The sequence below is a fragment of the Takifugu flavidus genome, chromosome 22 (genome assembly GCF_003711565.1).
Source record: "Takifugu flavidus isolate HTHZ2018 chromosome 22, ASM371156v2, whole genome shotgun sequence".
NCBI lineage: Eukaryota > Metazoa > Chordata > Actinopteri > Tetraodontiformes > Tetraodontidae > Takifugu > Takifugu flavidus.
In genome coordinates this window covers 6,072,978-6,088,908 of record NC_079541.1, presented here as the reverse complement: position 1 = coordinate 6,088,908, position 15,931 = coordinate 6,072,978, and the positions used below count along the sequence as shown (strand labels likewise).

Genomic DNA, 15,931 nt, shown 5'->3' with positions numbered 1-15,931 from the left:
TGTCCCAAAGATTAGTTTGATACCAACTTAAGTGAAGCTAAAGCTAACAAGCCAACAATGTCTTTTGTTCACCAAAGCTGGTCTGAGAGGGTTAGACTTAACACGAGAGAGAAAAAAACGTAAATTTAACGAGAAGATCAACGTCAACGTATCTTTTAAACTTCCCAGCAACAATAATCGCGTTAGTTTTATGAGTTTTTTCTTTGATTTCCTTAACTGTTCCGATCAAAGAGGAAAAACTCACTTTCTGCTTTGATTTATTGGAAAACATTCTTTCGGCAAAGTTTTGATTTGTGTACATTTTTGTATAGTTTCCCTACAAATCCCTGATAGAAGGAATATTACAGTGTTTGCAGTTGAAATAAAACCTTGCTAAAAGCTATTAGCGGTGGGTCTTTATCAATCACAGTAGTGCACATCATCCTCAGCATCAAAGTTAAGGCATCATAAATAACACTGAAATGATACAAAACAACAACCTGTGCCAGTCTATCAAAGGTGCGTACGTCCCAAAGCAGCAAAAATTGACAGTTGCTCTCCAGTTTACACACAACAGCTGATTCAGTACAGCTTCCCCCGCTTGTTCCGCACCACGCAAAAGCCGATGAGGCACAGAACGAAGACGGACACGCCGATGCCCAGCAGGCTGTACTGCAGCATCTCCAGCATCCGAATACGGGAGATGAGCTGCTCCTTGAACATGTCGGCCGTTTCCTGATCCAGCACGGCCGTCTGGATGGAGACAGCGGGAGTCGGTAGGCAATACTCGAGATAACAGTAGACGTGCGAGCATGCTAGCTTACCTCGTTCAGCCAGGCAATGGGGAATATGGTGTAGTCTTTGATTTTCTTAAAGATCCTGCAAAACACGTTTTTTTTTTAGCAAACAAAGTCAGTAGCAGGTTAGCTTAGCAGTTAACTATGGCGGAATATCAGCCGTGGTTAGAAGACTCACTTGACTTTTTGTGACGGCCCGTACATCATGTTCATCTGAATCCTTTTAGCAAAGCCCAAGGTAAAGCCGGTTATCTGGTGGGAGAGGAGCAACAACAACATCAGCTTTTTTGGCTAGCTTTGAAGCATTAGCATCGAAAGCTGTTCTCACTGGTTCCACGTCCATGTACGTCATGTGATGCTCCTCGCTGGGATTCAGGCCCAGCACGTTACTCTGCAGGATGGGGCTGCCGTAGAGGAAGTGAGGCAGAGAGATATAGATGGGTTTACCTGCAACGTAAATAATACGTAAACAGGCGTGTTGCTTATCGCAGCAGCCTGGAGGATTGTGGCTGTGTACCGTTTTGACAGGAGCTGATGTCCAGCGCCCCAGCGAGCGAGCAGTTCTTGGTAACCTTTTGATCTCTGCAGAAGCAGTGGTTGTCCGGGTTATCGGTGGGGGCAGCCAGGGTGTTGGGCTGCAGGGTGAACCGGTACACCTCGATGCCTTTTAGATCCATGCTCTGCTGAAAGCTAGCTGACACAGACCTGGAGAGACGCAACTTAGATTCAGTTTTGGCGCAATTTCCCATTGAAAAGCAATGAAAACACAATTATTTTGTCGCATTTTTCGCAGTTTTCTGGGTGTCCCTGGCCTGTCCGCAGGCAGAGACCTCCCTCCCAGTGCAGGACTGGAAAGCTCTGACCTCTGCTGGTTATTAAAAAGAAAAGTCTGTGTTTCTGCCCCTCGGATGAAGCGTCACTGTTCTGCCGCAGTTACAAGTTGACGCCACAGAGCGGCGCTGGTCTTCACCTGCAAATGTCCGAGGAGAAGAAGTAGAGGGGCTTCGACTTGTCCACAAATGGAGGAAATGACGAAGCATCTGTGGAAGGGGAGGAGAGCGTTAGCACACGTTCAGAGTGGCGGGATTGAGGCAGGAGCTTGGGCGCCTGATCCACACCTGTGCCGTTGATCATGTCGCAGTATTGATCCTCCCAAAAATCTAATTTCCTGTTGATCACAAAGCAGAAATGTGTCCGGAGGGCAGGCCATTGCAAGGCTAACGTCGCCCGTGTGGAGACTCACTTCTTTTCGCGCCAGCTGTCGATCAGTCCCACCTTAGAGATGTCGTCCTTCCCCGTGAAGACGGTGTAGATGCCATCGGTGGAACCGTTGTACTGGTGGAGAACATGAGACAGTGTTGGAAGCTGCCTTTTATTGCTTTCTGTTGCTTGTTTGGACGTGTCCCTCTGCCGCTTCTGTACTCACGGAAACAAAGAGGCCCGTTTCGATGGAAAATGTGGGGTCTCTGTAACCCCACAGGAGTTCTTTGACCGTTCGGTGTTGGAACAAGGAGAGTTTACTAAACTTTTCCAAAACTTCTTCCGGGACCAGCGAATAAGCACCCTAAAGAAATGGGAATGAGCAAAGAAGTGAAAAAACTTTGAGGTAGCACATCTTCTGAGCTATATAATAGATGGGCGACTAACTTCTATGTCCAATTCAGGCTTTGTGGATTTATCCTCCCTGATTGTTGTAATTGCTGCCATAAAATATACGAGAACACTGCCACGTGTCTCACGCTATACCGCACATCTTCACCGGTACCTCAACAGGAGGGCGCAGTACCTTATACACCCCGCCAAAAAAAACAACCACGACCACGACAAAATGAGCGATTGTTGTGCGACTTCTCCAGGCAACACTCACAGCTACAACCAGGTTGAGGCAGGTGACGTTGTCCTCTTCTGATCCCACTGACATTGAGGGCACGAAGATGGCTCCAGCGGGCAGCACGAAGGAGACGGTAATGTCACCGTAGGTGATGTTGTCCCTGGGAAGGTACCGCGTCCTGATGAGGAAAAGGTCCATTTAGGGATATTTTCCTGGTCTTTTTTGCATCCGAGTTGACGGTTACTCACTTATAGGTGTAAGGTCCTTTTTCCACCACCACTGGAGTGGCACCATCATTCACAATTTCCTGGGGGTTCTTCACGTCAAAGATCCAGAACTGCCTGTACACTGTTGCCCCCGCGGACACCCAGTTGTCATGAGCTGTCGTTCCAGGCTCGAGGACCGCTTCCTGCAGATACAGACGGGCTATTTTTAACACTGCATGAGTCTGCCAGAAGGCCAGCTACCCCGCTGATACATGAAAAGGCAAAAAAACAACAAAAAAAACGTTTCAAGCCGTCCCAGAAAAACATGCTGTACGATGTTTCTTCTGGCTTGATGTCAGAATCAAAGCAGCCTCCGTTGTCGGCTCGAGTTTACCAGGTAAGCTCTCACCTTCACCTACACACACCTATCTGCTCCGCTCCAGAAGTTCGACCGATCGCCATACCTTCTCCACTGTCCCCTTGATGATGTTCCTCCCCACCGGGATAAGGATCCCTCCCAGGATGGCGACGACCGCTCCGATCACGGCTCCGGCGATCAGCCCACACCTCACGTTACAGCATCCCATGTCTGCGCGCCTTCCCTGCTTCTGACTGACGTCTGTTTCCCGAGCAGTCTGCACTCCGTCTGTCGCTGCGCTCCGCGCTATCGTTCTCAGCTCGTCAGTGTCGTCCTGGCAGCAGCGAGGGAACCCCCCCCTCGCCCCTTGACCCCCCCCACACACACACACAAATTATCTACCCAGGTGATAAGAGGTCCAATAGCCCAAGGATAAAGGCGGAGTTGACAGGTGTTTATGCTGATCTAGTTGTAGCTTTAATGTAGTCCCAGCCAATCCTCATCCAGCAGGAGTGATCAGGACATCAGGTGCGTGTCGAATCAGGTGCACAGCCATGAGGGGCACAGGCAGTTCATCCTGACTCTAATCTGCTGTCCTGTTCTGCACCTGCACCGCCTGGTGTGGGACGTCTCCAGCGAGTTTATCTTATCTTCACCTCTTTTAATGGCCCAAACATTTGTGCTGTGCTGGGTTTAATGACCCCCTGCAACAGCCTCACCAACGCAGTTCAGATGCCAAAGCACCTGCAAACTAGAACCACGTCTAAAATTGCAAACCCAGAAATGACCTTCTAGTTCACGTTTGACCCGGTTGGGGGTCACTTTCTCCATCTTTTTGAGGTCTTTAAATTACTGCAGTTCCACGCTTTGGACACTGGAGGGGAGCAGTGTCGTTCTTGCAGAAGTAGCTGGTTTTCAGTCTCTTGGAAACCTGTTTTGTCGCCCGCGAAGGTCTCGTTTGTGCCCCAGCGCCACATGGTGCAGCTGGTGCAGGGACATCTAAGAAAACCCTCCAGCATTGGCGTCCTTGCAGCGACAACAGTGGTCATTTTGTGCGCAGCCTCCTCCTCCCTGCAGGACTCTTCCTCACTGATTCGCCTGCATCTAAAAAGTCACATTTGCATTGAAACTGACGTAGAGAAGCTCACAGAGGGGCCCCGAAGGCCGACTTCGAAGACCCGACACTTGACTTTGTCCAGCATGCTGAATTATTTCAACCACAAACAATGGCCACATTGTCGAGGGTGGGGGCGGCTCCATGGCAACAGGGCATGTCAGCCGCCGCCTGGTGGTGTGTGATAGCATCAAACAAGTATTTCCATCTGTGAGGGGATGTATAATCTACTATAAGGTATCGGCATCTACATCATCACAAGGTTCGCTTGAAGAATTATTATGTTTCTAAAGTATCACAAACACGTCCAAGACTGATCCTGTTCGGCGGAAAGTGATGCGAGGTTTTATTTGGGTAGCAGAGAGTGAAGGTATGACAGATTTCAAACGCATTCCGCTGCTTCCGGTTTTTTGCCCTTTCGGAATAAAAGCACAGCGCGAGAAATGGGCCAAATTAATTGTCTTTTAACCACGAAAGATCCGCGAAATGCAACGTTTCCGTGTGGATGGTTGGTGTGTAGTATTGTGGTTCTGTTTATTAGGGAATAAAGAGTTGGGCCAGTGAGCCACGGCACAGGTGTGATCACCAAGTCGAGATCAGCTCGGGATTAAACAACAGAGGGTCACAGAATTCAGATTTAATGGGTCAATTAATCAATGGAAGGAAAAGTTGCTTCACAATGAGGAAAAAAAAACAAAAACCCAACACACTCACCCCACTCAGACTGTCGTGTGCCTGTAATGTTTCTTGAATGTTAATAATCGATTTTTTCGAAACTTAATATAAATATATAATCTATATGCTTTTTATACTATATCGTAACAAAGTATAAGATAACATTTACCTCGTGATTTGTCCATTTGAATTAAAAATACTTCAAACGGTAAAATACTGGGCACAAAAATACTAAACTATGTCAATTACGACTAAAATCCAAATATAAACACCTTTATGAAATGAATAAAAGCTAAAATCGGACATTAATCACACATGGAATGAAATAAAACCAGCAAGAATCTCCAAGTAATCTTAAAATACAAAGAAAGCTTAATTTTGAAGAGGCAGACCGGAAGTGCGGCGGTGCTGTTACGGAACTTTGGACACCCCGCTTCTCTCGGTGGTTTAATTGCAGCCACCGCCGCAACGAATGGAGGCGAGCGGCCGGAGGAGACATCCCCGAGCAGCTGTTTCACTGACTAAACTGCACTTTTCTCCAATGAAAAACGGAATTTAGTCCCAAAACAGTCCAGCGGGACGAAGAAACGCCAGACTTTTGTCGAAACGACGGCTCGCTTCGCCTTGTTTCCACTCCCTGAACGCACCGCCTGGCTGTCATTTAAGAAAAGGGCGTGTGTGTGTGTGTATGTGTGTGTGTGTGCGCGCGCGGTGTGAAGGCAGCTTCGACCGTTTCATGTGGGTTTATGTGGTATTTTGAACCCTTTTCTACACCGTCTGGGTCTGAAGGAAGCGGTCGGAGATGGGGTGCACGCTGAGCACGGAGGACAAGGCGGCGGTGGAGCGCAGCAAGATGATCGACCGGAACCTGCGGGACGACGGAGAGAAGGCGGCCCGGGAGGTCAAGCTGCTGCTGCTGGGTAAGGAAGGAGGCACCTCGCCTCCCTAAACCCGGGGTCAGGTCGAGGAGGGGTCGGCTCCGCTCTGCATCGTTAGCCCGCGTCGTTGTTTTGGCTTTAGTTCGCCCCCAAAAGAGCTGGAAACTCCGGTCAGTGAATGCACCACGGTATTATTCCCTGACATCGATCATTAATCGGTTTCTGCGGGTTTTAACTACATTCTTCTGCAGTGATAAACTCACGGAATGTTCCCCCCTTTCTTTCTCTCCCCTGGTTGGTTTTCCAGCCGTTCATCCACCTTTTATTGTGTAAATCCCGTCACAAAGCCACCTTTCCTCTGGTCTAACGGCGTGACAATGGGCCCCGTTCAGCCAGGCCCCCCCCAGCCTGTCTGGATGTGGCTGTAAAACTTTATTTTCAAGTGTTTAACTCCAATTTCAGAGACTTGACACACCACGTCGGGCTCCTTTGGGGGCAACGACCCCCCACAACACCTGTGTTAAAAGACGCTTTCACCTGAGATCCAGTCGGAGTCGAAGGCCCCGTCCTGGTGAATAACTCGGCGGCGGTATGCGCGGCATGCCGCCGCACAGATAAGCGGCTCCTGACCTTTTTGTTGCTGACGGCAACCGACCGATTTGTCTTCATGGTTGCTTCCAGTCCCTATAAATAAAAGCGTGAAAACAGGCTTTGAACCAGGGAGGCAGCTGAGCCATTGTTGGCCATTTGGTGACTGTTGTTTTGTGTATTCATTCAGGATTTGGTCCCCAAACCCCCCCCCCCTACACACACACACACACACTAACTGCTAAACTGTTATCCGTGCAAACAGGGCCCATAGGTTAGCAACTTTTCCACAGGTAGCCTGGTTCGCTGGATGTTGACATGCACACAGACGCGATGTGGGTCATCAGGATGCCAAGCCTCGAGCTAACATTTGACAAAGGACGTGCTGTACACACACACACACACACACACACACGCTTGCTTGTTTGTGAAGCTAAACAAACATTTCCTCATCCTTTCTGCCTGTTGCCGAGTGGTTTTCCGGCAACGCTCACCCTCCCGTTTGGATGAGCGGCTAACGGTTAGCGAAGGACTCGCTCCTGCCGCATTCTTGAGCAAACGAGTCCGGTCAGGTTCCCGCCACAGGTCTGATCAGCTGTTTGGCTTCGGCCTCGCGGTTTGTGAGGGTGGGGGGGGGCTTTGTTGTGACAGTTGCCCACCACCTCACCGGGGGGGAGAGGGCACTTCCTGTCATTTGCCTTTAATCCCTCCTGAAGTCGGCACCTAAATCGACACCCAGGCGGGTGAGAGAGGAGCACGGGGGGGCGGGGGGGGGCGTAAAACAAGAGCCGGGGCATTAAAAATGAAAGGGCTGGTGTTAATCTTCTCATCTCTAATTCTTCGGTTTCTCAAAATGCCCCCTTCACCGGTTCTGTCCACCCCTCCAGAGAGGCAGTGGGCTCCCAGATGTGGCCACTGGCCGTTCCACCAGTTTGCTTTAACCTGCTAAATCATCCTCCAGCTAGCATGAACATTCCCACGTTGGCACAAGTCTTTTCCGAACAATGAAAACGCTTCACATTTAGCTCGCCGTCTTTATTCGGCTCCTATTTCCAGCGAGACCCAGTTATCCCAGTGTTCATCTCTACGTGCTAAAATAAGATTACAATCTCCTCAGCCTAATTACTTTCTCTCTGCCGTGCACGCGTGAGGAGACTCTATTAATAATCCAGCGGTTTCCAGAATCTGCCTCACTTTAGCCGCAGCACCCCAGTTTAGCCGTTAGCTTCGGTTAAATCGGCCGTGCTGTAGCCTTGTGTGCGCCTTCCAGGAAATGTTGCTGCGCTAATGTGGACTCCAACAGTTTGCTGTGCGCCGCATGGACGCGAGATTGAAGGCTGATATGGAACCTTGTTCCTGGGGACAGGGGTGGGGGGGCGTTAGTGACTGAGCCTAAGCTAATTACAAAACAGGCAGGGTTAGTAGGGATGTTTGATATTACTCTCGAGTCCTGAACGATGCCGATGCCGCTCGTACGTCTGATGTATGTATATTTCTGGATACATCTCTTGGTTCACCCTGGGGGGGGGTTAGCAAGTCGCTACTATTAAACAGGGTTTTTGGGGCCCATCACCAGTTAACGTTAGAATAAACCGACTACCGATCACGTAAGGGATCAATATGTCTCTATAACTGGTCTCAGTTCTGTATCCTCTTGTCTACTGTTGAGTATCCGAACAAGTTTTTTACCCCAAACTGAGATGAAAAGGTTGAACATGAAGAGAAATGAGTTCAAAGATCAATCGGGACCAACCCAAATAACAACCCAACAACTCTGCACATTCCACATCGCCGACGTTTGTTTGAATCCGACGTGTTGAACATTTAAAAGACTTCTTTGTTTATCACATAGTTTTTTTTAGAAAAATACACATTTTAATAATGAGACACGTCTGTTTTTCATTTGTTTAAAGTAAAAACAATCACGTCTCATTGGTGTAATTGCGTTTAAACAAACCTTTAGCTAGCAACATCGTCATTAGCAAACAAACGTGTCGGTGCAGTGAAACTCCTGAATCAGACCAGTAAAACAACCGTTCCCAACCTTTGCAACGGCGTCATTGAATTAAGAACTTACGGCCGAGCAAATGGCATAAAAGGCAAAATATCGGCCGATCCGATCCCGAAACAGGAAAACTCTTCATCCCACCTTTAGTTCGTGAGGGAAGCAGCCGTGTTTGTCCGAAAGGCTTTTCTGCCGTGAGTATCGCTTGAAGATATTAGGAATACCGAACTTCGAACCAAGGCTGGTATCGGCCCGATACTCTGTATCGGTATTGGTTACTGTGCTTTACCCTCTCCATGCTAACATGTCACAGCTCAACTCCCTTGATTTGATGGAGCAAATGTGCTAGCAATGCTAAAAGCTTAAATAGCTGGTCTGTTAGGTTGTGGCCAACAGAACCTAATAATAGTGTAATTTACAATAATCGGACTTCCTGGAAAATTCTTTGACGTCTTCCTAAAACCGGTTGTGGGATCACAGCGGCCTAAAAAACAAACACTGTCGGCTTTATCAGCGGTGGTTGTTTGCGCGTCTCCTCGCCAGTGACACGCACGGTTACAGGAATGTTGCTATAACAACTGGCAGCTCTGAGGGCGGCGATATTTGCAGTGGAAAACCAGAACTACCCGGTCCCAAAAATCCCCCGATGGATCCTGGATTCCTTCACGAGCGACTCATCCTCAGATCCTCAATCATGGAGGGAATCTGACGGACGCCGCAGAAGAACGCGTGTCGTCGGCAACGGGGATGAGGAGATGGCGCCACGTGCGCGCTGCTAATGTGGCATCGCTAATCAGGAAGTTCAAACCGCGCGTCTCTGAATTTACCGGCTGGTCTGTGGCTGTAAAGATGCAGCTGTTTGACACGACACTCGCAGATGTTCTCCACGGCATTAGCGTTGTCCGCTGTTAGCTTACGTCTTTATCGGGTTGGGGTTCTGGGAAGTAACAGGTCAGCTGGAAAATGTGCAGAAGCAATTAGCTGGAAGGGAAATCTTCGCTTAAGCAGTCCCCGTTTTTAGCACGTGAACAGAAGCTAATGGTGTGATGGCGCTTAGCGCACGTGCGTTAATCCATACGTTGATCACAGCTCATCCAAAACACAAAACCAGATTTTAGCATCAGGCCGCGCAGAAGCCGTCGGGCAGCACATGCTAGCTGGAGCCAACGTTGCGACGTTAGCATCCTCCGCAGGTTTTTGGTCTCAACGTTTTAGTGAAACGCGCAACAAAAAGCTACAGAAGTGTTTGTGGCCTGTTTCTGTTGCAGAAGAAGGGAGCAACTCCGCCAAAGGAGCCGTTAGCTTTGATTCGTTCCCTCTGAAACCGTTTGAAACAGGAACCAGCTGCTGCAGCGGTTTCAGACTGGCCAGGATCAAAGCTGGGGGGCTGTAACATGATTCTGGGGTCAGAGCCGCGGTTCTGGGTAACCCTTGAAGGGCCGGGAGGATGCCCGTGATTTGTGGGCCCTCGGGCCCTTACATGGGCCGCGCCCTGGTGACATCACCGAGGTGGAGGAGGTCAACGCAACCGTTGCCTTTGATCACAGTGGAGATTTAGCAGACGGTCGTTTCCTGCTTCGTCAGAATGTTCAGACATTTTCTTTGTGCTGAACACGGTTTAAAAATAAGTCGCGTGAGGTAAAATGCCGATTTGACCCCGCGGGTCCGCCCCTGGACACGTCGTTTCTGATGAAAGTGGAGCTGGATCAAGCACGTCATTTATAATGCAACAGCCTTGGCGGCTGCTCTGATAGCATTTTGAGCTAGCGTGTGATGCGCCAGATTTTACAGTGTGATTCTACTTCCTGTTTTTGTGATGCGGGGGGGGCTCAATGTCAATTGGTTTTAAAAATCTTGCGCAGTGCCAGAGATGTGAGCGCCCTCTGGTCAGATTAGCAGCTGGCTATCAGCTCATGCTAGTTGTCGCCTGCTAAGCTAATCTGCATAGATGTTGTTTTTTGTTTTCAAGTGTCCTGGAAGCTTTCGAGCAGATGTATTTAGTGTCATCAGCAGCTTCTGCTCTGTTTGAAGTCAGCTGCGTGCTGCCGTCTGCACAGGCGCGTCGGCGGGGCCACGGCGAGAGGAGCGAGACCCAATCAGGTGTCAGCGGTTCTTGGTGGCTCTGTTGATCTGGACCAGGAATCAGCCAGAATGCTCATAATGCTGCGCCTGCGTCACCGGTTATCACAACATCAGGGGCAGGAAAAGAGCAGCAGATGCATAATGGCTCAGTCTCTCTCTCACACACACACACACACACACACACACACACACACACACACACCCTCTTCAGGTGACCGTGGCCTTACACTATAGATGTCCTGGATATAACGGGAGCCGTTGCCATGGCGCTGTGACGTTTGAAAGATCCTCAAAGCAGAAGCCGCCAGCCTGATTCCCTTCGTGCTCGCTCCCCCCCCCCCCCCCCATCACATTGTCTCGACTGCGTCTCAGCCGCAGCAGCATCAACCTGATTAGTTGTCGACAGCTTCAGTTCTCAGGTTCTCCGGCGCTTCGCAGCTGGCGATAATCCATTTTGTGATTAGTTTGGCACAGCGTTGACGCCGCGCTGCTAATGGCGACGCGGAGCTGCGTCATCTTTAGCGACCATGGCAGGAGCGAGCTAACGGAGGGGAAGATTGAACCGATTAAAGAAAAAACTAGCCAGAGGTTTAAGATTCCTTTAAACCTCAACCTCAATGTCTCTCAAACACACACACACACATTCTGGTTTCGCTATTTTAATCTGCCCAAAGTCCTAGTCTAGTTCCAGTTTCATGGGTTATGCACTTTTCCCAAATAAACCTTTTATTTATTTATTTAATAAAATTAAATGAAGTTGCTAAATTGGCCGGATATGTGTTTTTCTGTGTTTTGCAGGTGCGGGTGAATCTGGGAAAAGTACAATTGTCAAGCAGATGAAGTGAGTTTAATGTTGCTGTTCTCTGACCCCCCCCCCCCCCCACCCCCACAATATCAACTTAATTACTGTCAATTGACAATTATCAAGATGTAATGCGGCTGCAGAACAAATGGCCTCTTATTAAATGTGGCAATCAAATTATTGTAATTTAACTATGATTTACATCATGAGTTTTTTTTAATATATTGTTTGTTTATTTCTGTGGTTATTGTTCAGTAAATGATGCACTCTGAAGTTTTAATTGAGGAAAACCTTTTAAATGTCTTGTTTAGCACCGTTTTAATGCACCTCTGAAGGCGCCACATCCACAAAGCTGATAGAAATGTGACTTTTTCGAAAATTAAGGTGACTTCAGTGGCAAAACTGCATTCGCATCAGTTGGAATTTTGTTCCGTTTCTGCAGGAACGTTTGTGGTTTTGTAAATGTAGTAGAGCGATGAGCGATGCTAACGTTAGCGGTAGCGCAGGGTTCAAGGCTCCTCCGGGTGAATGAGTTCAGGTCCTTCAGAGAAAAGGAAAAGACGGGGTTTTTTCCAGCTATTGTGGCGTTTGGAGCCTTTTCCAACGCCGCCGTGTGACACCGAGCTGGAAAAGGGCTCGACTCCCTGACCACATTTACCCTCCCCCCTTTTCCCTCCGCAGGATCATACATGAGGCGGGCTACTCAGAAGAAGAATGTAAGCAGTACAAGGCTGTGGTCTACAGCAACACCATTCAATCCATCATCGCCATCATCAGAGCTATGGGCCGCCTCAAGATCGACTTCGGCGACGCCGCCAGAGCAGTGAGTGATGAAAACCAGAGCATGTCTGCTTTGATGCCTGTGGGCGGGAGCATCAAAGGAACAATCCCCATTTTAGCATGTAGCGTAGCACAGGTGATCCGGGAAGCCCTTCCTCTGCGCCCTGTTCCTCATGGACGGTGCAGCATGTTTCACCAGCCAATCAGCGCTCTAGATTAGTTCCTTCACAAGGGTGCGACGGGAGTTGGTATCTGTGGCTCATGTCCGCCTGCCTCTGTCACCAGGACGACGCCCGGCAGCTGTTCGTGCTGGCGGGCTCAGCAGAGGAGGGCTTCATGACGGGCGAGCTGGCCGGAGTCATCAAGAGGCTGTGGAGGGACGGCGGCGTCCAGGCCTGCTTCAGCCGCTCCCGCGAGTACCAGTTGAACGACTCTGCAGCATAGTGAGTATCACACACACACACACACACACACACACACACACTCTGAGGTTAGCTTAGCCAGCAAAAGCAAAAGTGCTGTGCTGATTGCTGCGCTTCCAGAGAGCCGTTGGCAGAGTCGCTCTGGCAGCGTGGAACCCGCAGCACTCACATGCCTGCACTTCCAGTCTGTCAATATTTGCCCCCCCCAGTGTAATACATGTTGTGAAAGTGGTGACATCATCGCGTGTGTTTGTTTAGACAAGGCTGAGCGGGGCCAGAGATGTTGCCCTTTTCCTGACTGGTTCTGCTGATCCGGCCGATGAGGTTTCACCGTTGCTAAATGTTCCCTCAAACAAAAGGCCTGTTTGTCTGTTGATCCTGTGTGTGTGAGTGTGTGTGAGTGTGTGTGTGTGTGTGTGTGTGTGTGCGTGCTGTAACACTAAATATTTAAGCTGCGAGCGCTAACACAAGGCTCCAGTGTGTTCACACAGGCTCAGATTGACGGACACATTTTCGGTGTAATTAGCGTCTGGCTCGGTGCTGCATGGAGGACGCCACTGTGGGCGGGGCTTGTGCGCAGTTACAGCTTGACTCGTCCTCATGGCCTGTTGAGTTTGGCCCAGTTCGGGACGTTTTGTCCCCCTGGCCTCCCTTTTCCTCCTCCTCTCTTCTCCTCTCCTGCGCTCGTTTCCTTCCCTCCTTCATCCTTTCTTCTCTCCTCCGCAGCTACTTGAACGATCTGGACAGGATATCCCAGACCACCTACATCCCCACTCAGCAGGATGTCCTGAGGACCCGAGTGAAGACCACAGGCATTGTGGAGACACACTTCACCTTCAAGGACCTGCACTTCAAGTGAGAATTCCTGCCTCCGACTCGGGAGTGTTTGATTAGCTTCCTGTCTCCGACAGAAATTCCCCCTCAGGCGTGAAGGTGCAGCTGCAGCCCCGACAGGAAGTGGGGGCCTGGAGTCCTGCTGCCCTAATGGCTCATCAATAAACGATGACTCTTCTTTTCTTCCTTCCAGGATGTTCGACGTGGGCGGCCAGCGTTCCGAGAGGAAGAAGTGGATCCACTGCTTCGAGGGCGTGACCGCCATCATCTTCTGCGTGGCCCTCAGCGACTACGACCTGGTCCTGGCCGAGGACGAGGAGATGGTGAGCAGCTCGCCAGGAGGGCGCCGATCCCAGTTGTAGACCGAGCTACCTTCCTCTCTAAACACCCCCCCCCCCCCACAGAACCGAATGCACGAGAGCATGAAGCTGTTCGACAGCATCTGCAACAACAAGTGGTTCACGGACACGTCCATCATCCTGTTCCTCAACAAGAAGGACCTGTTCGAGGAGAAGATCAAGAAGAGTCCTCTCACCATCTGTTACCCAGAATATGCTGGTAAACGTTGCCAATCCTGCTTAGCCTAGCGTAGCCGCGGAGAGGTCACCGATCCTCCTCGTCTCCTCCCGCAGGCTCCAACACGTACGAGGAGGCGGCCGCCTACATTCAGTGTCAGTTCGAGGACCTGAACAAGCGGAAGGACACCAAGGAGATCTACACCCACTTCACCTGCGCCACGGACACCAAGAATGTGCAGTTTGTGTTCGACGCCGTCACCGACGTCATCATCAAGAACAACCTGAAGGACTGCGGTCTCTTCTGAGGACCGCGGCGCGGACGATGGCGTTTATGTTCCCGGTGAGAGGCCTTTTGTTGTTAGCGTAGCAGCCACTAGCTGTGGACGCAATGATTTGACGCGGGCACAGTTAGCATCCGCTAATGCTAACTGCCCTCCTGCTGATGACGACCCTCTTCTGTGCTTCTCAGGCGGTGGAGCCGGTGTTTTCGTTGGGCGAGGACGAGGAGTCGTGAGGACGTCCGGAGACCGTCGCTGTACTATAGGCCACTTTTAACAGCTTTATTTATGTTTTTTGACTGAACATTTTGAACTAGCGTTGCAACGTTTGTGTAGGATGTTGGTATCATTGTAAACGCCTCGCCGCAAACTTTTACTGCCTTTTTTTTTTCTCCAGGTTTGTTTTATTAATTGTTTTTCATTTTTGCAGCCTTTTTTTTTTGGTTGTCGTTCTTTCCGTCTCCGGAAGAGGAATCGGTGGGAACGCTTCTTTGTCTTCCTTCCCTCGCTAGCGAAAGGAGAAGAAGGGAGGCGGAGCTCTTGAGTCCAGCTCGTCGGTTCTTGTGCCTTGGCATGCTCCTCTCCGCAGTCGTAGTCGACGCTCGTTCTGTTGCCTGCTGAAATGTTCGACGCTAAAAAAAAAAAAAAAGAAGAAAAAATAAGCTAAGCTGTTATGTTGTGTCCTTGCTATCTTCTGTGTGCACATCACTGAGCTAATGGGAGGAGGAAGGTTTCCCTCTGGAGCCACGGGTCTCCATGGTGATCAACATGTAGCCTCCACACTCCCCTGAACCCCCCCCCCAATCACCATGACAATGGAAGGCCTACTGGCCAATCACACAGTACAATACTGAGATGTTTATTGTTACTTATGCCCCAAATATCAGGGGTCCTGGTTTTTAAACTGTACAAAGATTCATTCAGGACGCGGTTGGTTGAGGCGCTGCGCTAAAAACACACTCTGGTGTTTGAAGCTGAAAGAAAAGGCACATTTTACGTATATTTTAATGTATTCGGAGGTGACGGATGGCTGGAAAGGTGGTTGTAGAGGTCGGTAGCAAGGTCAGGAGTGTTTGAGAGGTGGGAAGCCCGAGAGACCCACGACTTGTTTTTCTTTTTTAAATTTAAATTTTTAAGATCGGAACGACTTTGCCAAGACCTGCGATAAAAAAAACGTTCCCGGTTGTGCTCACGTAAAGGAAAACTGCCGCAGCTGTCGATGTGTGTGTACGTTCTCTGAGGACAGGGAACCTTTGTAGACTCATCTCCCTTATTTTGCTAATAAAAACCATTTACAGACCAACTGTCATCTCCTGTTTTTATCGCTCTCTGAACTTCTCCCCTCAAGCGGAGAAAGTCGAAGCAGAAGAATGTTGGTTTTTAGTAACACCGTCATGTGTGAACTTGTTCCAACAGGGTTACTAGCATGTTTGTCTTGTTTGCTAACTTCTGTTGTGCCATCTGTGTCACGCTAATGAAATTTACATGGTAAATGCGAACAGCTGCTTTCCCGGACAGACGAGGCAGATTTCCTGCTAAGCTAGTGCTGATGCAGGTTCTGAAGAAATTTAGCCTTTAAAACAGGAAGTTGTACCTCAAACACGATCCTCAATGTGGTCAGCTACAGCTAACGGTTAGCATGTCACGTTAACACGCTCAGATGGTGATATATTTTCCCCTTTGCTCTGCGCGCTAGAAAAGCAGCTTAATATTCTGTTCAACACCAAATGCTCACGTTAGCTAGCCTGAGAGGCCGGACGATAATGACTTTCAGAAACACCTTT

The 15,931-nt window shown here is 49.5% G+C and overlaps 2 protein-coding genes across 2 annotated transcripts; one reads left to right on the top strand and one right to left on the bottom strand.

Moving 5' to 3' along the window:
- Positions 1-240: 240 nt before the first annotated feature.
- cd36 (CD36 molecule (thrombospondin receptor)) lies at positions 241-3,525 on the bottom strand. Its single transcript, XM_057022309.1, has 12 exons — positions 3,278-3,525; positions 2,856-3,016; positions 2,644-2,785; positions 2,203-2,340; positions 2,020-2,111; positions 1,895-1,944; positions 1,747-1,816; positions 1,294-1,481; positions 1,105-1,223; positions 955-1,028; positions 804-858; positions 241-732 (listed from the first exon to the last, which is right to left on the bottom strand). Exons 1-12 carry the CDS (start codon positions 3,398-3,400, stop codon positions 562-564), a joined length of 1,383 nt encoding a protein of 460 aa, XP_056878289.1. The 5' UTR covers positions 3,401-3,525; the 3' UTR covers positions 241-561.
- Positions 3,526-5,393: 1,868 nt separating this feature from the next.
- gnai1 (guanine nucleotide binding protein (G protein), alpha inhibiting activity polypeptide 1) lies at positions 5,394-15,450 on the top strand. Its single transcript, XM_057022321.1, has 9 exons — positions 5,394-5,880; positions 11,312-11,354; positions 11,997-12,138; positions 12,381-12,538; positions 13,244-13,372; positions 13,545-13,674; positions 13,756-13,909; positions 13,984-14,209; positions 14,339-15,450. The coding sequence occupies exons 1-8, from the start codon at positions 5,763-5,765 to the stop codon at positions 14,172-14,174; spliced, it is 1,065 nt and encodes a 354-aa protein (XP_056878301.1). The 5' UTR covers positions 5,394-5,762; the 3' UTR covers positions 14,175-14,209; positions 14,339-15,450.
- The last annotated feature ends 481 nt before the right edge of the window (positions 15,451-15,931 follow it).

Bases quoted from the DNA above. Each gene is read 5' to 3' on its own strand.
- gnai1 (XM_057022321.1), top strand. From the start codon at position 5,763: ATGGGGTGCACGCTGAGCACGGAGGACAAGGCGGCGGTGGAGCGCAGC. The intron at 12,139-12,380 runs GTGAGTGATGAA...CTCTGTCACCAG, and splicing joins TCGGCGACGCCGCCAGAGCA to GACGACGCCCGGCAGCTGTT. The intron at 13,910-13,983 runs GTAAACGTTGCC...CTCCTCCCGCAG, and splicing joins CTGTTACCCAGAATATGCTG to GCTCCAACACGTACGAGGAG.
- cd36 (XM_057022309.1), bottom strand. From the start codon at position 3,400: ATGGGATGCTGTAACGTGAGGTGTGGGCTGATCGCCGGAGCCGTGATC. The intron at 2,341-2,643 runs GTGAGTGTTGCC...CCATTTCTTTAG, and splicing joins GCCTCAACCTGGTTGTAGCT to GGTGCTTATTCGCTGGTCCC. The intron at 1,029-1,104 runs GTGAGAACAGCT...CTCTCCCACCAG, and splicing joins CGTACATGGACGTGGAACCA to ATAACCGGCTTTACCTTGGG.